The following is a 20,971-nucleotide window of genomic DNA, read 5'->3' on the forward strand; positions in this document are numbered from 1 at the left end:
AGGAGCAGACTGACATTAACCAAGACTATGTCATGCACCAGGCACTGCACAGGGTGTTTTAATTATCTGGGAGCATATATACTGCAGGGTATAAAGCATAAATACAAACAAACCAAGAAAGAAATGAGACTTGAGGTGGAGGCGTGGAGAAGAGGGCAAGAAAAAATGAAGAGAGAGGGAAGGACTCTGGAGAAGGGGATGATGGGAATGAAAGAAGTGGGTAGAAATAGCAGAGGGAGAAAAAGAAGAGGGATGAAAAGGAGGGGATTGTGGAAAGTGAGAAAAGGGAGACTGTGGAAAAAGAAGGAAATGCACCCCACAAAGAGTGGGGTGGAAGGAGGAAATGGCTGCAGGAAGTGGGCTGGGTGGGAAGAGGAGAAAAGGAGGAAGAGGTGGGAGACATGTATGTTTGTGTCCCTTCTACTGATGGTGAGGCTTTACGTAAACTAGGATTAAAAATAGCATCAACCTCACAGGGTTGTTGGGAGGATTAGGTGAGGGCTTACCTATACTGTACCTGCCAGGTGCTGAGTGAGCTGTTAGCTATTACGATTAGTATGTGTGTGTATAAGCATGTTTTTTCCAGGAAATATTTGTTGCATGGGAAAGCCTCTTGAGGTTTCCCACACTGCAAGAAAATGGGAGCTCTTTTTGTATTTCTAGATTATATTGGGTTGAGCTAAATGAAATTTCTTTGTCTAGAGGTTAAAAAAAAGCAAAAACAACCACAAGTGATTTTTAGAAATAGGAACATTTCGCAGAAACATCAGCATATATGAATTTTCTTGAAAAAAATCTGAAGATCTGACAAAATCGGGCCACACTGGCCCCTGCTGCCCTCAGATGGAGGGGTGAGATCCTATTCACTCATGTGCATTTCCTGCTTGGCCCCTATAGACAGAGTTGTGGCCTCTGATTTACCAGATGACCTAGAGCTATGCTAATGTTTTGCCTGACAGCTGTCCTTGGGAAATGGGTATATTTTCTTTTGCAGCTCAGGGCAGAGGGAGCAGCAATGCACAACTGTATGAGCAAATGGCAAGGGCAAATCATCTCAGACCAAATATTCCAGGCCTAAAAAAATCACAGTGAGCCAAGGAAAGCCCGTCTGGATTTTGCTTGTCACTCTGCTTTGACAGCTTCTAGGAAACACGCTCATCTCAGCTGACATTCTCCCCCTTGATGTATGTTTACCCTCACATGCATGTCCATTCACTCAACAGCTGGTGCTTGTTCATTCCTCCTGCTCTCACTTTTGTTTTTAATTCTCCAATGGGTGTCAGTTTGTCTAGACAGCACAATTTCCCCAAAACAAAGAGGCTGAGAGAAAGATTAGCTGGCCAACAGTACCAGGCTCCTAACAACTGGCATTTGTATTTTGCCTTCTTGTTTACATACCTTTTCTTACATATTATCTCATTTAATACATCAAATGAGTCCAATAGAGAAGGTATCTATTATTCACATTTCCAGTGACGAGGCAACAGAGGCTCAGAGAGTTCAAATAACATTCACATAGCCGGGAAGAGTTAGGGTGGAAACTGACACTCAGAGAGATCATAACTCCAGATTCTTCGTTCTTTTTAGTTCACTCTGAAGAAAAATAGAGGCATAGCCTGGGTAAGAATTGACTTGGCCGTAATTAAGGATCAAAAATAGTGAGTATCTGAGTTACCCTTTTTACGATGGGCTTATAAGCAAAGCTGATGCCAATTTAGCATTAAAGAAAATAGAATATTTAAATCAGAAGGAACAATAGTTTCTCTCTACTTTGGACTATCAGACAGTAGCCTGGCAAAAATCTGATTGTCCCTTAGATATCACTAATTGAATTCTACCCTTTTTCCTGTTAACTCCAGGTTGGGTTTAGAGTCTTTTTTCCATTACTATTATTGTTAACTATAGTCTATAACTTATATTGGTTATATATTTCCCATGTAACACCATATTCTTAACACCTTGTAGTAGAAGAACATTCCTGAATATCTATTTTTAACCACAATCCTCATCTACAGCCAAAATCACTGTTAGACATTCCCTATATTATCTTCCAGCTGTCCTCCAACTAGTATTTCTTGATCCAGGACCGCAGCCAGTCGCTATCCAATCCTGGGAGGTTGATATGGAGTTGGCCTGAAATGTGAAATTTATCTGGAATCTGATGCTCAGATGTCTGCTTCAAGAGGGGAATGGACATCACAGATGAACCCCAGGTGTCCAGGGGAACGCTCTCCCTCAGGTGCGAGGAGACCCAGGAGACCCTCGAGGCCCATTTCCACACTGATGACAGCCTTCAAGTCTTTAAAATGCCCAGGGGAAAGGGGTGGACTGGTCCTTGCTACTTTTAAAGGCGTAACAAGGACCAATTGAAAGACTTTTAAAAGGAACAGATTTTGGCATACTGAAGAATTTTCTGGTGACCAGTCGTTTTTTATTGGAAGGAAATGTCTTAAGTATGAATTTTTTGCTACTACCAGCATTGAAGCTAACAGTGAGACCTGTATGAGGATAAATTCTAAAAATCTGGATACCATTCCATCTCAGCGCTAGGCACAAACTGGAGGACACTCCTTCCATTTCATTGAGACTTAAGAGCCTGACCATGAATTGTCCTGAGAAATGGGATTTCTCTTTAAATCTCCATCGAACTGTACCAAATTGCCATTTTTTTCGAAGATAAAAAAAATTGTTGAATGTCAGCAATAATATATGGTTAGATGTAATTCATTCAGAGACAAGGGAAGGGACTTGGATCCTTTAGGTCTATGCTACATAGAGAAGAGGGCTGCCTGGGAGATTGAAAAGTTGACTGTGTGTAAGTATAAGTACATAGCAGAGAATGGCAGGAAATACCAGTGGTGATGTGCATAGGTTGGGAAGTCAGAGGTCTTTTTTTTTTTTTTAAGATTTATTTATTTATTTAATTCCCCCCCTCCCCCGGTTGTCTATTCTCTGTGTCTATTTGCTGTGTCTTGTTTCTTTGTCCGCTTCTGTTCTCGCTAGTGGCACGGAAGTGTGGGCGGCGCCATTCCTGGGCAGGCTGCACTTTCTTTCGCGCTGGGCGGCTCTCCTTATGGGTGCACTCCTTGCGCGTGGGGCTCCCCCACGCGGGGGACACCCCTGCAGTGGCGCGGCACTCCCTGCACTCATCAGCACTGTGCATGGGCCAGCTCCACACGGGTCAAGGAGGCCCGGGGTTTGAACCGCAGACCTCCCATGTGGTAGACGGACGCCCTAACCACTGGGCCAAGTCCGTTTCCCCAGAGGTCTTTTAAGGTCATGCCAAGGCCTGTGGTCTTTATGGTGAAGAAAAAGAGAAGATGCTAATGGTTTTGGAAATTGATAATGGACACCATGATAAAATGGGTTGGTAATTTTGCTGTGTTCAAAGAATCTGTCAATTGAGTGTACACTTGATGTTGAATTAGACTAGATAGAAATGGGATTGAAAACATTACTATATAAAAATGCCTTTTGTAGATAAATTAATGGTGCCAGGAAGAAACTTTAAAAATCACACACCAATTTAAGAGAATAAATTGGGAGATGTTAACAATCGGCAAACCCAATAGTTACTGTGTTAACAGCTCTTAAATATTGCCAGAGAACATCTAGTGGGATGCATTTTAAGGAAACTGTTATTAACCGTTGCTTTATGTTACTGATAGTACACTAAGGCCCTAAAACGTGAAATACTGAATACTGATCTATAATTAGGCTTTCATTAACTAGGACTTATTCTTTCCCCTTAACCTGGAGACGAAGACGGACAAATGTGTTGGAATCCGAGCTCTCTTCTAGCTACGTTGTCTTGGAAAAGTCACTTAAATTTGCTCTCATCTCTCATAAAGGATAAAAGCTGCCTCCCTGTCTCCTCACAGATGAGACTGAGGTGAGGTGACAAAGCATTCTGTAGGCATGTGGGACTATTATTATATCAAACAGAGTCATACTATGTTGATGTAGAAAAAAAAATCTCCATTTAAAATACATTTTAATTACAAGTGGTTACAGAAGTTTTAGTCAAGAGCAGAGCTCCAGACCTGCAAAACAGAAAACAAGGAATCTATTCTGGGTGTCAGTGTGGAAGGGAAATGGGTCCTGGACACAACTTGATTTTATGTAACTGCTTTATCTCTTGGTATGTGCAGAATTTAGGTACTCACCTCTCCTTATCTAAAAATGGGGGACAGGGCAGTGGACTTGGCCCAGTGGTTAGGGCATCCATCTACCACATGGGAGGTCCGTGGTTCAAACCCTGGGCCTCCTTGACCTGTGTGGAGCTGGTCCATGCGCAGTGCTGATGCGTGCAAGGAGTGCCCTGCCATGCAGGGATGTTCCCCGTGTAGGGGAGCCCCATGTGCAAGAAGTGCGCCCCGTAAGGAGAGCCGCCCAGCACGAAAGAAAGTGCAGCCTGCCCAGGAACGGTGCCGCACACACGGAGAGCTGACACAGCAAGATGATGCAACAAAAAGAAACACAGATTCCCGTGCCGCTGACAACAACAGAAGTGTACAAAGAAGACGCAGCAAATAGACACAGAGAACAGACAACTGGGGCAGGGGGGAAGGGGAGAGAAATAAATAAATAAATAAATCTTTAAAAAAATAAAATAAAATAAAAATGGGGGACATGGAGAAAATATTTGAAAAGTATTGGCGCAGAGTAGGCACTTAACAAAGATGTATTATTAATCTGATCATAATGCATATCTCCTTTTGGTAGCATACTGAGTAACTTTGGAGAAGCCACATCATCATTTCCTGGGACATGCATTTCACCAACAATTATTGATTGCTGATTGGGTGTGTGATGGAATAATTTACTGAAATATTAATTTATATGTTGTTCTCCCCCCTTCCCCGCTTATCATTCCATTAATGTTACCTTGTTTGCAGAATGTATTTCCTTATTTCAGAGTTTGCAGAAATACTTGATTTTTCTCAAAAACAACTCCTTTTCCTTTCTTTTCTATAAGTCCAAGCGTAAGAGCATATGCCAGGGTGGAGAGTGGGGTGAAAGGAGAAATTTCTCCAGGTTTCATAAGGACTAGATGTTGGTGTAGCCACTCCTAGGAGGGGAAGGCTGCCTTGTACAGCCCAACAGCAGCTTCCCAGATGGATGTGACAATGTTTTGCAGCCCCCAGGCAGTGTTTGGAATCCGCATCCTCGGACATCAAAGGAACTGGCATTTCTGAGAGTGAACATAGGTGATGTGAAGGGAGAACTTCCAGGATTTTCGCCTGACCTAGCTATTAGAGGTGGTGGGGTAGAAGCCCAAATAATTTCTGAAATTGAAGTTCTTGCTAGCATGGATTCTAGTGTCAGATTCAAGTTGAGTTAAAGAAAAGAAAGCATCCTGATATTTCTTGTAGACTGTGTTTGTAGAATAAAATTCAGTCTTGCTGTAGTTGTAAAACATTGGGCAATCTAAAGATGAACTGGTCTCTGTCTTCAAGAAGCTAGCCACCTATTTGGAGGGCTGGTGGATGTAAGACACATACAAAGATAAACGTCACTGAAAGCAGCGTGAAATCCTGGCGTGATACGCACTGCAGTAAGAATTCCCAGTCGCAAGAGGTAGACGGCTGAATGTTGCAAGAGGCAGATAGCCAGGAGGATGGATGGCTGTTTCTCCTGAAGGGATGTATTAAAATCCACCCTTCCCCAACGTCTGCATGCCAGTATCACCATTATATAATTGCTGTATTCGTAAACCCAGGAAACTTTCATAGACCCTGAAGTTCTTTCAAAAATAAACCTGCTTGATATAAAGGAGAGGTCTGGATTCTGGTGACTCAACAGGGAACAGTATAGTAAATGATTTCCATAAAAATACTTACATTTTTATCTTCATGGAATGTGAGAGCTGGGAGGATCCTCAAGGCTAACAAACACCTCCTTGCCCCTCCCATTCCCTGCCCCTTCCCATTTTACAGGGGCGAAGGTGGATTTGGGAAACCTCAGGGCTGGTCAAGTCCTCAGTATAGCAGGTTTAGGAGACTGGGCTAAATGGGCACCTCCACCCCTTTTCTGCTGTGGAAGCAGTTGTGTGAGCAACAGTTCTCTGTTGCCTGGACAAATTTAGCTTCCTATCTGGAGGTTTAATCTCTGACCCTCCTGAGCACTGAGGAATCTTCCTGAGTCATTGTCCTCATCATGTTATTTTCTTGTTTACTAACTTTTAACGATTACCCCATTAAACCAAATATCCAAACTTTGTGGTTTGGTATTTAAGGCTTTCTATGATCTGATTCCAGCCAAGGGTTTTGGGCTCATCTTCCCCTGCTTTGCCTGCATGCACTTTGCTTTGCCAACGTGGCTTCACCACTGCTGCCCATACTGGTCTCTTCTGCTGAGCTTTTCTAATGTTTTTCTCACTGCCTGGAATGTCAAGCCCACCCATCTGTATTCACCCTGCAAGGACAGAAGGCACCGCATCTGCTCTGTGGAGCGTTCTCTGGGTGAAGGATTGGGAGCATCCCATGCATCTGAGTTCAAGTTCCTCCTCTGTCACTCACTTCTTGTAACGGTCCAGGCAGGTTACTGAATTTCTGAGACTCAGTGTTCTCATCTGTGAAATGGGTAAATCAACATCCACCTTGTCCTTTGATTGTTAGGAACAAATGGATTGACTATATTGTAAAGTACTTGGCACAGTTCCTTGTACCTGGTACTCTGATTAGCACAGATGCCTGTGTCCTCCTCATCTCTGAATTATGAAACAATTTGAGCCTCTCTCATATTCTGCCTTGTAACAGCTAACTTTGCATTTTAGTTGTTGGAATGCATGTTTTGTTTTCCCCATTAGATTACAAACTCTTGGAAAGTAGGATCATGTTTTATTTAGCTTATATCCTTTACATTGTCCGGTACACATTGGGCCCTCAAACATTAATCAAAGGCTGGCTTTTCAGGAAGTGGATTTGGCTCAACTGATAGAGCATTCATCTACCACACAGGAGGTTCAGGGTTCAAACCCAGAGCCTCCTGATCCTTGTGGTGAGCTGGCCCATATGCAATGCTGATGCGCACAAGGAGTGCTGTGCCACATGGGGTGTCCCCATGCACAAGGAGTGCACCCCTCAAGGAGAGCCACCCCATGCGAAAAAAGTGCAGCCTGCCCAGAAGTGGCGCCACACACAGAGAACTGACACAGCAAGATGACACAACAAAAAGAGACACAGATGCCTGGGGCCGCTGACAAAGATGTAAGTAGACACAGAAAAACACACAGCAAATGGACACAGAGAGCAGATGGCGGGGGAAGGGGAGAAATAAATAAAAAAAAAAAAAGAAAAATCTTTAAAAAAAAAAAGAAAAATCTTAAAAAAGAAAGGCTGGCTTTTCAAGGGTGAAATTACTGACAAGAAATTTCTCTGTTTTCATTCTCCTCTTTTTTTTCTAAAAGTAGACAATAATTAAAAGAAAAAAAAGTTAATTTTCTCAGATATGAGAACCCCAGTTGTTGGGCTTCTGTTTCTTTGGGCTATGGAAGAAAATTCGTGAAGTTGCCAGTGGAAACTGGGAAATTCCAATTAAATCTTGGGAAACTTCTAGTGCTTGAAGGTCATTTGGCCTCAGCTCAATGTGACCAACTCAACCTCACCATTTTGCAGCAAGCATTCCATGATTTGTTTGATATTCCTTGGGGAAAAATGTGTTTCACCGTCAAATGAATTTGGGAAACATCAGAATCTAAGGACCCACTCATGTAAAGTCATAGGGCAATTAAACTAAAAACTAAAAGAAGTCCTGTGATAAAGAAACCAGCATTAAGCAGCTAATAAGAATCGCTGTGTAGTGGAAGCAAGAGGATTCAGTGATCACGTATTGAAGGCTAGGACACAGGAATTCTCTGAGAAGAAGATTTATTACGACCAGCCCAGCCTGGTGGATTCCTGTCCAAAAAGTAGAGCCCGGAATAGGAGCTTTGGGTTATTTTTATACAAGAGACAACGTGGTGGGGCCAGGAGAGGTTTAGGGGTCAAAAGACTTTCTTTGTTAGTTTTTTAGGGTGTAGCCATTTGTTTGAATACCAGCTAAGCTTGAATTAGCATATTGCTACATTCCAGGTAAGCTTGAATTAACATATTGCCCACTTTCCAGTTAAACTTGAATTAACATATCACCCACATTCCTCTGGATGTAACTTTGAATACACATTCAGTCTACATCCTTTCTGAATATTTAAAGCCTATAGGGCCTATATCACTTAATTGGCTGTCTAGAAACTAGGCACATTTGGATACAGAATTAGATAAGTTTGAATTCATGCACAGGCTATGTTAACTATCATTTTTATATGCCAGGCACTTTAATAGTAGGCCCTTTTACAAGAATTTTCTAATTTAATCCTCAGAAGAGAAACCCATAAATTGGATATAATCATAATCATTATTTAACAGACAAAGAAACTGATGCTTAAATGGGTACAAATTCACATAGCAGTTAAAGGGTGGAGCTGGAATTTGACATCAGATGTTTGTGACTACAGAGCTTGAGCTATGGTCCACGGGGGTGCCCAGCTTTTCACATTCCCAAATTTGTCTGAACCAGGGGAAACTTGATTATTCTCTTATTAATATCCCCATGAGACTGGTGTTTCTTGGCATGCACTATGGGAAACAGAACCTAGCACCTCCAAGCTGCTCGGTTTATGTGAGCAGCTGTGCTCTTCACACCTCCATACCTTTGCTCACCAACTGCTGCCTGGGTACCCTTGATGCCCCACTCGTCTTCCAAGGTCTGGCTCAAGTGTTACCTCTCCTGGGAAGCTTGCTTTGATTTCAGCAGGCAGCTTTGCAAAGTGCCTCCTTACCTTTTCTCCAACCTTTCTACACGGACGTTTATATTTGGTCTGTGATTTATGCAGATTTTGCTTGTTTATGTTTGGTCTGTCTATGTCAAGGACCCTGGTTTGGGTCTTAGTAAAGACACGGGGGCAGAGGGGACAATGACATCTCTCTCCTAGCCTCCTGCGCTAGGTGGAATCGTGTTCCCCAAAATGACAGGTTCCAGTCCTCACCCCTGGTCCTGTGAATGTGGCCTTATTTGGAAAGAGGGTCACTGAAGCTATTCTTAGTTCAGAGGAGGTCAAACTGGATTAGGCTGGCCCTAATTCAATAGGACTGGTGTCCTCCTAGGAACGGGAGACCCGGACACAGAGACCAGGGGAGAGCACCCTGTGGCAGGAGAGGCCGCTGGGCTTGCCTGGGAGCCACGGCCGGAGACAGAAGACAAATTCTTCCCTCCAGCCTTGGGAGGGAGCTAGCCGGGCTGACGCCTTGACTTCAGACTTCTGCCTCCAGAGCTGTGAGACAATAAATCTCTGTGGTTTGAAGCCCCCCGGTCTGTGGTATTTTGTTCATTCAGCCCTCAGGGCATCGATTCCTGACCCGGGGCTTTTCAGATCCTGGTCTACCGTGCCGGGGCCTGCTAGGGTGCCCCACAGCCTGGGTTCTGAGTGGCTCCCACCCCAGGCTGCCCTCCTTGCCAGCAGTTCATTAGTTAACACTCTCCCTCTCCCCTCCCCGCAGATGCTGCCTCTCCGTCAGCCTCTCCGAGGTGAGGAGGCGCCATCTGGTCCCTTTGGGCCTCCCATCGGTGTCCTTCCGGGGTCAACCCCGACCTGTCCTCTCCAGGGTCGCGTCCGAGTGCCAAGCCCCCCGAGAGACCGCGCCTCGGGTGAGTCAGCGGGCTTGGCGGCCTCCTTCGCAACCCGGATTGCCTTTCCGTGTGTTTGTCCTCTTCGGGGCCTCCTCTGGCCCAGGGGAGGGGCCTGGCCGGGCCTGGCGACCGGCGGTGGCGCCAGCCTCCATGGCAGCCCGAGGCGGGAAGGCCGCCCCCGCCCCCAGCAATCACGTCCTGCCACACGGCGGCGCGTTTCCCGGCCACACCCGTCCCCAGGGCGCGCTCCGGCGCCATGCGACTGGCCGTCCCCCCTGCTCCGGCTGCCTGCGATGAGGTCATGGGGTGGGGCCCTGGAGGACCCCCCTCCAGATAGGGTGGGGGCTCCCCCACCGGCCCTGGGGACAGCGAGAGGACAAGAAGGAGGGGATGGAAAAAACTTTGTCAGTCCAACCCTCTCCTTCTGTGTTCGCTGGGCCAGCGCCGTTAGAAATGGAGGGCAAAAGGGAGAAAAGAGGAGACACGGGCAGGACGAGGAATTGGCAGTCACGGGCCCCTCGCTTCTTCCCCTGACAGTTGTGGATGGAGAAAGGCAGCTGTGTTTTTCTCCACCACCTTGCAACGATCTGATGGAGCTGCCTCCTTGCTTTTCCCTAACAACCTCTTTCCTCTGACCTTCATCCTTCCCCTTTCACAAAGAGCAAAAAAGCCAGAGGCGTCTGCTGTGATCCACTTTATGCTACTAGAATTGACAACAGAAGGAAATATTATTCTGGAAGCAGAAAAACAGCTGGTACAGCAAGGAAGGTAGAGCCCTGGTTGGCCTGGGAGCCGCCTTCCCTCTCCCGCGCCCCACACTTCTCCCCCAGCTCTAGTGGGCTGATTTGCGCCTGTTTCTGTACACGTGGGTTTTGCAGGCTGAGGTCACCTAGGATGTCCCAAACCCCTGAGGCTCCACTGAGCCCTCAAGGTTTTTTAACCTCTGGCTGTGAGTACGTATGTGTGCGTGGAAAAATGAATGTGGGGCACTGTGAAAATCCTAGCCTGCTGAAGAATTTGCAGATCTCTGCGGATATCTGTTTTTTTTTTGCACCTGGAATTCTGCCTCAGAAAGATGAGAAGGCTGATAACAGGGACTTTCTCAGGGAAATATTTCCATGCTTCTCCACCAAAACCACAAGATACCTCTTGTATGACTGATGCATAGAAAACCAGGAAATAGCCTAGCCTTCTCCTTCCTACCTGTTTACGAGGCACAACTGAGAATGCAAACCCACCTTAATTAGAGAACAACTTGTTGACCAATTGCTGCTTGAATTAACAACATTCAGTTGAACCTTTTTTCCCCTAGAGAATATATAGTATCTATAACATCCTCCAGTATAGTTACAAAGGAAAAGTCAAATGATTTATTTAACATTCGAAAGCATAATCTGCAAAACAAGTTTATAAGAAGTCATAGTAACAGCGCTTATGAGAATTTTTGGAATGGTATTAAAATCTTCCATGGGAAAGATGTCTGAGTTGAGAGATCATAGCTCCAAAAGGTGAATTACATACAAAGGGATAAGAAAACGTAAATACTATGATCTTGACAATAAATTAGCCAATCAGGACACTGGCAAGTGTTGGGTTTATTAGGTTGGATATTTTGAGAAGCATCCCTCCCCACTCCCCACACACATCTTCTAAGAAAAATTGCATTTTTCATATTGTCAAAGATATTTCACAGAGGTTCATGCGTCAAGCAGAATAGAAAGTAGGAGAAAGCACTACTGCTGAAGCTTTTCAACCTCTGATTTATCATTTGTTGACGTACTTTCTACAAATTCCTCATTTCCTTACAAGTAGCTGTCTTAACTTCTTCCAATAAATGTATTTGACAAAATCCAAACAGGAGGAAAAAAGAGAAAACCACAATGAAAATGGTAACTTACCTTTTCCAGGCATTCCGGATAATCAAACTTTTCTCCAAAACATGAGGCTTTCTTCTTTTGGTTGTCCCATGAATTTAGAAACCATTAAAATTTAAAGCAGAAATATGTGTTTATTATTTGAAGCTGCTTCAAAACAATGCAAAAAATAACTTGATGAAAAATAAAGTACTCGTCTGAGTATGAGAATGCTTTTGAAGCTTGGAGCTCATGCTGTTGTACGAAGTTTTGCAACTGTCTTTCTCAGTTTAAACAACCTCCCACTCCTTCTCCCAGGCACTTGCCAACTTCTATAATTTAAAGCAACTGCGATCCTTCCCATAATACTCACATTTCAAAGAGCTTAATATATACACTAGTTAGGAATGAGTTAGGGTGGGTAATATTCTGCAAAACCCAGACTAAGGCATATCAAAAGCAAGGGTCACAGGTATCTAAACAGTTCTTTTTCTCTCTTTAGTCCATTGCCATTCTTACCATGTTACTTCAAGTTACTTTTGCCTTTTAAAGTGATGCCTTAAAAACAAAAGGTATTATGTGTGTGCTATTGAAATCAAGTTGGTATCAAATCAAATATGATTATTATATATTTAGGATGTTAAGTTTTAACTCCACGGTAACCCCAAGGAAAAAATATGAAAAATATATCCAGGTAGAAATGAGAAGAGATTCATTAAGGTTCAATATAAAAAAATCAAATAAGTATGAAAATAGGCATTCTTGGAAGTATTAAGAGACAAAAAAGGTATGAGACTTATAAAGGCCAAAGAGCAAAATGGCAGAAGAAAGTACTGACAGCTACTAATTATCAGTAGTGATTTAAATGTAAATGGATTAAACTCTCTAGTCAAAAGGCAGAGATTGGCAGAATGGATAAAAATGTTGACAAGAGACTCACCTTAAATACAAAGACTAAGTAGGTTGAATGTGAAAGGATGGAAAAATATGCCATGCAAGTAGTAATTGAAAGAGAGCTGGAATAACTACACTAATATCAGATAAAATAAACTTGGAGTCCAAAACAATTACAACGGACACAGAAGGCCATTATATAGTGATAAATGGGTCAACACAATAAGAAGATGAATGATTTACAATATGCACCTAAAAGCAGAGCTTCAAAATACATGAAGCTAGTACTGACAGATTTGAAGGGGTAAATACATGATTATAAATAAATCACTTTCAATAATGGATATAACATCTAGAAAGAAGATCAATAAGAAAATACAAGACTTAAATGATACTCTAAAGTAACTAGACCTAACAGACATATAGAGAACATTTCACCCCAAAGCAGCAGAATACACATTCTTCTCAAGTGCACATGGATCATTCTCCAGGACTAACCATATCTTAGATCACAAAACAAATTTTAAAATATTGTAAATATTTGAAGAATATTGAAATCATGCAATATATCTTCTCTGACAATGGAATGAAGTTAGAAATCAATAACTGAAGGAGAAATGGAAAATTTAAAAATACATATAAATTATATAATTACTCTTAAATAATGGGTAATGGAAGAAATCACAAGGGAAATTAGGAAATATCTTGAGGCAAATGAAATAAAATACAATATACTAAAACTTATGGAATGCAGCAGAGGCAGTGCTGAGAGGGAAATGTATAGCTCTAAATACTTACATTAAAAAAGAAGAAAGATTTCAAACAGAGACCTAATCTCAAAACTAGAAGAAATAGTAAAAGAAAAGCAAACTAAATCAAAGTGAGCAGAAGGAGGGAAATAATAAAGATTTGAGTGGAGGCAAATGAAATAGAAATTTAAAAAACATAGAATTAACAAAACCAAAAGTTTGGTTCTTTGAAAAGATCAATAAAATTGACAAACCTTTAGCTAGAATCATGAAGAAAAAAAGAGAGAGGACCCAAATAATTAAAATTAAAAATGAAAAAGGGGACGTTAGTGCCAACCTGAAATAAAAGGAGTAGATACGGATACTATGAACAACTATATACAAACAAATTAGGTAACCTAGATGAAATGGACAAATTCCAAGAAACACACAATCTGTGTACTTCTCAAGAAGAAATAGAAGATCTCAACAAATGAATAAGTAGTAACAAGAATGAATCCGTAATCAAAAACCTCTCAAGAAAGAAAAGACCAGGACCAGATGGCTTCACAGGGGAATTTTATCAAACTTCCTAGGAAGAATTGACATGAATCCTGCTCTAACTCTTCCAAATCCTGCTCAAACTCTACCAAAAAAGAGGAGAGAACACTCCCTGATTCATTCTGTGAAGTCAATATCACCCTTATACCAAAATCAGATAAAGATACAACAAGAAAAGAAAACCACGGGCCAATATCTCTTATGAATATAGATGCAAAAATCCTCAACAAAATACTAGCAAACCAAATCCAAGAGCATGATCAAGTGGGATTTAATCCAGGTATTCAAGGGTGGTTCAACATAAGAAAACCAATTAATGTAATATACAACATTCACAGACTGAAGGAAGAAAAAACACACTACCATCTCAAGTGATGCAGAAAAGGCATTTGTCAAAATCCAGCACCGCTTCTTGAAACAAACATTTAGGAAACTAGGACTAGAAGGAATATTCCTCAACATGATAAAGGATATATATGAAAAACCTATCGCTAACAAATTTAATTTTGAGAGACAGAGCTTTCTAAGATCAGGAACAAGACAATGATGCCCATTGTCATCACTGTTATTCAGAATTGTAGTGGACATTCTAGCCAGAGGAATTAGGGAAGAGAAAGAAATAAAAGGCATCCAAATTGAAAAGGAAGAAGTAAAACTTTCCCTATACACAGAAATATTGTATACAAAAAATCCTGAAAAATCCATGACAAAACTCTTAGAACTAATATATGAATTAAGCAAAGTGGCAGGTTACAAGATCAACACCTGAAAATCAGTAGTGTTTATATACTCTAGTAATGAGCAATCAGAAGAAGAAATCAGGAAAAAAATTCCATTTACAATAGCAACTAAATGAATCAAATGTCTAGGAATAAATTTAAGTATATAAAGGACCTGTACACAGAAAACTACAAATATTGCTAAATGAAATAAAAGAATACCTAAATAAATGGAAGGACATCCTATTTTCATGGATTGGAAGACTAAATATTGTTAAGATGTCAGTACTACCTATTTTAGTTTCCCAAAAGGCTGCCAATACAAAGTACCAGAAATCTGTTGGCTTTTATAATGGACATTTATTTGGGGCAAAAACCTACAGTTCCAAAGCCATGAACTGTCCCATGGAAACATTTGCAGGGATACTTTCTCACCAGAATCAGCTACTGTTGATCCTGGTGTTGTTGCCATGTGGTGAAGCAAGATGGCGGCCAATCTCTGCAGAAGGCTCTGCCTTCCCCTCCAGAATCTACCTTCTCTTGAAGCTCAGCTGTGAGCAACCAGGCATAGGGTTTTCTCTTTCATGGGCCTTAAATTGAGAATTCAGAGATAAACCCTTACATTTATGGCCAAATTAATTTTGACAGGGGTACAAAGACTACTCAATTGGGAGAAAATAGACTCTTCAACAAATGGTGCTAGGATAACTGGGTCTCCACTTGCAAAAGAAAAAAGTGGCCGCCTATCTCACAATGTATATAAAATTCAACTCAGAATGGATCAAAGGCCTAAATATATGAAACAGAACTGTAAAACTCCTAGAAGAAAGTATAGGGAAACAGCTTCATGATCTTGTGTTAGGCAATGGTTTCTCAGACTTTATATCTAAAGCACAAGCAACAACAACAAAATAGGACTTTATCAAAATAAAACAAATACACAAAAACCTGTGCTTCAAAAAACTTTACAATGAAAGTAAAATTTTCCCTATGCAATGTGAGGAAATATTTATAAGCCATATATCAATTAAGGGTTTAATATCCAGAATATATAAAGATATTCTTCAATTCAACAACAACAAAATAAACCTCAATTTAAAAATGGGCAAAAGACTCAGACATTTTTCCAAAGAAGATATACAATGGTCAAAAATTACTTGAAAAGATGCTCAACATCATTATTTGCCATTAAGAAAATGCAAATCAAAACCACAATGAGATTCCATTTCACATCCACTGAAATGGTTACTATTTTAAAAATGGAAAATACAAATGTTGGAAAGGATGCAGAGAAATAAGAGTACTCATTCATTGCTGGTGGGAATGTAAAATGATGCAGCCTCTCTGGAAAGCAGTTGGACAGTTCCTCATAAAGTTAAGTATAGAAATACCATATTATCTGGCAATCCCTCTTCAAGATATATGCCCCAAAGAATTGAAAGCAGGGACTTAAACAGACATTTGCACACCAATGTTCTTAGTGGCATGATTCACAATTGCCAAAAGTTGGAAACAACCTAAGGGTCCATCAACCGATATATGGATAAATAAAATGTGGTATATACACACAATGGAATATTATTCAGCCACAAAAAAGAAATGAAGTTCTGATACATGCCACAACATGAATGAAACGTGAAGACATCATGTTAACTGAAGTAAGCCAGAAACAAAAGGACAAATATTGTATGAACTCGCTGATATGAAAAAATTAGTATAGCAAATTCATAGACTGAGAATCTAGAGATTCCAGAGAATGGGATGGTAGTGGGGAATAGGAAGTTAAGGATTAAAAGGTACAGAATTTCTATTTGGCACAATGGAAGAAGTTCTGGTAAGAGATGGTGGTGATGGTAGCAAAACATGGTGAATGTAATTAATAGCGCTGGATGTGTATTTGAATGTGGTTAAATTTTAATAATTTTAAAGTGATCCACGGAACTGCACAGCGCAACCAGTGAACTGTAAGTTAAACCTTGGACAATAGTAGTACAGTCATAAAAATGTGTTTTCTTCAGTTGTAACAAATGTACCACATGAATGCAAGGTGTTAATAAGAGGGTGGTATATGGGAACCCTGTATTTTGTGTATGATTTCTACGTAAACCCACAACTTAGATAATAAAAACAAAACAAAACAAAAAAATAAATAAATGATAGCACTTCACTAGAGACAATAAAGCACACATGAAAGTTTATGCCCTAATTTATAGAACTCAATTAGAGAAATGGTGTTTAAACCATACATTTGCTAAGAGTTATTTCCATGCACACAATTCTTCCTTAATTTACTTGTTTGAAATTTAAAATTATTATACGTTGTGCTTTCATAAAGGGGAAATACCTAAAATGATTTCATTTACACTGGTTTTATTTTAATCTTCACCCCGAGTGTGAATCATAAACTCTAGGAAGGATGTTTGTTCTACAAGATCTATATGGTTGAATATATCTTTTGACATTTATTTGTAACCAATGGTACAAAATTTACTATTTCCACTACCCTTCACCAACTGCCATTAAACACACACATATAGATACACAAAGAGCATTTGTGAATTCAAATCAGAAACAACTTAAACTGTGGTCAATTGAAAATGGTGATTTTAAAAATATTTATAATATATCTCAAAACAGATCTTGCTCAGTACATGAAATGAGTAAATGCTCAATAAATACTTACTGAATGAACTATTGCATATGTTCAGACCAATCCAGTGTTTTGACATTTTCGGTTTGTGTATATATATTCCCATTAGAAATAGTTAACATCTCAATGCTTATAAAAAATGTGTGCCTTTCCCAGAGTTAATGGATTGTTATGATATAATAAATTCCCCTAAATGAATATAGAAACCATTGGTTGAATAAATAAACCTTTCAGGGAAGAATAGAAATGATGACAAAGACACAATCTTTTAAGTATGCACAGTGTGTAAACTTATGCAAACAATTTTCATGACAAAAACCTCATTCATTATTTAAACTATGAATTGTTCTTCATGTACTTTTCTGAGTCTCCTAAAGTAACTATTATGCAATGGACAGAGGCTAATACCTCTGATTTAAATGGTGCAAAAAGAGAAAGGATCTAAAAACAGGGAAATAATCAGGTTTTAGGACTATGAATGCAGAGAAAAAGGTAGAATAGATTTTCGCTCTGACACATAGCGTCATACACCTGGACCCAGATTCTGAACCCACCATATACCAGTTAAAAAACCTTGAATGTGTTATTTAATTTATTTAAACTTTGGCTTCCTTAACTCTGAAAGACTAAATGCAAATATATCAAAACAAGTTATTTGCATGAATATACATAGTCTGCATCCATTCAACAAATATTAATTCAGTACCACACTGTGTATCAGATACTGAGAAAGACTATTTATGAGTCACTGAAATTTAGGGATGTTTGTCATGGCAGCTAGCATTACTTTTTCTGACTAATAGCAAAACTGATAATGGATATGGCAGGCTGTTCTAACAACAACCTAAACTCAGTGGTACAGCCCTACTTGGTGGTGGGGTGGAGTGGGAGCACTGATACCAGGAACTGAAAAGGTGAAATCTACAACTATGACAACTTAAAAGGCAATCTTGGGAAGCGAACTTGGCCCAGTGGTTAGGGCGTCCGTCTACCACATGGGAGGTCCGTGGTTCAAACCCTGGGCCTCCTTGACCCGTGTGGAACTGGCCCATGCGCAGTGCTGATGCACGCAAGGAGTGTCATGCCATGCAGGGGCATGCCACGCAGGGGTGCCCCCCGCGTAGGGGAGCACCACACGCAAGGAGTGTGCCTGGTAAGGAGAGCCGCCCAGCGCGAAAGAAAGTGCAGCCTGCCCAAGAATGATGCTGCACACATGGAGAGCTGACACAACAAGATGATGCAACAAAAAGAAAACACAGACTCCCGTGCTGCTGACAACAACAGAAGCGCACAAAGAACACGCAGCAAATAGACACAGAGAACAGACAACTGGGGTGGGGGGGAGAGATTAAAAAAAAAAGTCAATCTTTGCCTTGTAGCTGTAGGGGAAGAGGTTGGGGAAAAAATTAGTTGTGTGTGTTGACTACATTTGGCAAGGTGTTTCAAAATGAGATAATCTCAGGAGAGAAATGGCTAGTTTATAAGCAGAATTAAAAAGGAATAAAGGGAGAGTACATTCATTTGATGGATTGCAGATGCCTACTAATATGTGAGGAGATTATATTGTTAAAGAAACTATACTAAAATGTCTTTCAAGATGGGAAACATTTCTTGGGCCCCCAGTCTTCTACCAGCAGGGTGAAGGTGGTAGATAGGCATGAATGGCCTGTTTCCCTAAAACTCGCCTCAGAGATGGCCAAAGAGGAAAATAGGCAAGGGGAACCTCTCAGAGGGAAGGACTGGAGGCCATAGAGAATAATGGACAACAGAGTTTCCCCTAGTGAGCAGAATCAGGGTCACGCCAAGGACCTCGTCCGTCTCAAGATGGGGGGCCTTCACTCTGTCTGCCTGTCCAGGCATATATTGGTTGCTGTATGTCACCATTCTTCCAGTTTTGGAATGGGAATTTTTTTGTGGTTATCCTATCACTGTTAAACCATTTGTATAGTGTGTGTGTGTGTGTGTGTGTGTGTGTGTGTATGTCTGGCAGATGACGTGGTCTTTTTGGTTAATAGATCCACTTACTTTTTAGTTCATAGGCTACTGGATCAGAAACATCTCATCCAGGCTTTTGAAGAAAACTTCGCATAACCCGGAGGTCCTGGACTTTGAGCTGGATGCAGTGACTAGACAGGATTTGGGATTGTTTCCTTTAGGGAGGGGTGAGTGTGTTGTGTTTGGAAAGAGGGAAGAATATAGATAGTTGGTGACAAATGCAAATACTTTTAGTTCTTAAAGATGCCCACATATTCCTTTGTATTTCCCAGGTGGTTGACCTTGTGATTGATTTCTCATCAAAGGAATGTGAGCAGAAGTAACATGAGGGAGGAAAGAGCTGGTGTACCTACTACATGCTTTTTCTCTATCTCATGTCCATGAGTTAATAAGCAAAAGACTGCGGTGGTGGTGCCCCATAATAGGAGGAACCCCAAACCCAGAGGCATCTCTTTGAGAGGAGATTTCTGATCTGAGTCAGATGCTATTGTATAATAAAAAAGAACTTTTATTGTGCTTCTCTCCTGAGTTTGGGATTTATTTGCCAAAGTTGGCTAGCATCAGTTACCCTAAATAATACAGCTACCTTGAAAGATTCTTGGAAGATTAAGTGAAATCATATATTTAAAGAATGAAAACAGGGCCAGACATAATAATAAGTGCTCAATAGATGATATCTATTTTTATATTAACCTTAAACCCCTCTTTCTTGAGCTTGTAAAGCTAGTCTGGCTAAACGCCAGTTGTACTTGTATAAATTTAAGGTGTATAAATTGTATGCTAGTGGGCTGAGTATATTAGAAAACATGCTTACATACTAATTAATGCCCCTAAGTTTTAAAAAGTTTATTGAAGTATATCGCTTATACATAAACATACATAAACTATAAGTGTATAGTAATAGTTGCGAACTTACAAAACAAACATATATAACATCATACAGGACTCTCATACCTCACCTTACCACCAATAACTTGCATTGTTGTGAAACATTTTTAACTAATGATTAAAGAACATCTTCAAAATATTACTACTAACCAAAGTGCCTTACATTTGGTGTATTTTTCCCCCAACCCAGCCCATTATTATTATTATTATTACTATATCATTTATACATGAACATACATAAACAATAAGTGTACAGTAAAAGTTGTGAACTTACAAAGTAAACATGCACAACATCATACAGGGGTGTCATACATCAACCCACCACCAACATCTTGCATTGTTGTGAGATATTTGTTACAAATTATGAAAGAATATTGTCAAAATCTTACTACTAACTATAGTCCTTGTCTTACATTTGGTGTATTTTCCCCCAACCCACCCTATATTATTTTTTAAATATATTTTTATGACAGAAGTTATAAACGTACAAAACATCATGTACATGTGCAGAATTCCCATATAGCACCCCTCTATCAACACATCAATTGCCCCTAATTTTTGAAATTCCCCACTGTAAGTCTTCATTTTCACATCTTTAACAATGAATTAAAATAAACCAAAGAGGTCAGAAGGACCCGATAATCTAAGAGCTGCTGAAGAACAAGAGTTCATGGTTGGTTGGATTGCCTGGGAAGATATCATTACCCACATCTCAGACTGGGAATGAATTTAATTTATTTTAGATGATTCCATGGTATTGTTAGGGGTTACCATACTGTGTTTCATAACAGGCACCAAGAAGCAGTTATTGAATGGGTGTTTGGGTGAATGAATGGCAGCTGAGGCTGTGTTCCAGCCCTAAACCATAAGCAATGTTTGAGATTATATATGTGTTTCTAAAGAAACTTTTGTAAGTACTCTAAAAATGTATTTTACCATACCAACTGTCAGGATCTAAGTGTGAACACCCCAGCTATGAATGAAAAGGGCTGCATTGCTTGGTAAATACCATTG

At 40.5% G+C, this 20,971-nt stretch overlaps 1 protein-coding gene across 1 annotated transcript in view; it reads right to left on the reverse strand.

Moving 5' to 3' along the window:
• The window catches only part of C1QTNF7 (C1q and TNF related 7), a 104,239-nt gene extending 92,463 nt beyond the window's left edge, over nt 1-11,776 (reverse strand). Inside the window, exon 1 of the mRNA XM_058300785.2 lies at nt 11,568-11,776. Within this exon, the coding sequence (XP_058156768.1) occupies nt 11,568-11,580 (13 nt within the window). The 5' untranslated portion in view covers nt 11,581-11,776. The remainder of the gene's footprint in view (nt 1-11,567) is intronic.
• Nucleotides 11,777-20,971: the final 9,195 nt, after the last annotated feature.

Source organism: Dasypus novemcinctus, chromosome 1 (assembly GCF_030445035.2).
Source record: "Dasypus novemcinctus isolate mDasNov1 chromosome 1, mDasNov1.1.hap2, whole genome shotgun sequence".
Classification (NCBI taxonomy): domain Eukaryota; kingdom Metazoa; phylum Chordata; class Mammalia; order Cingulata; family Dasypodidae; genus Dasypus; species Dasypus novemcinctus.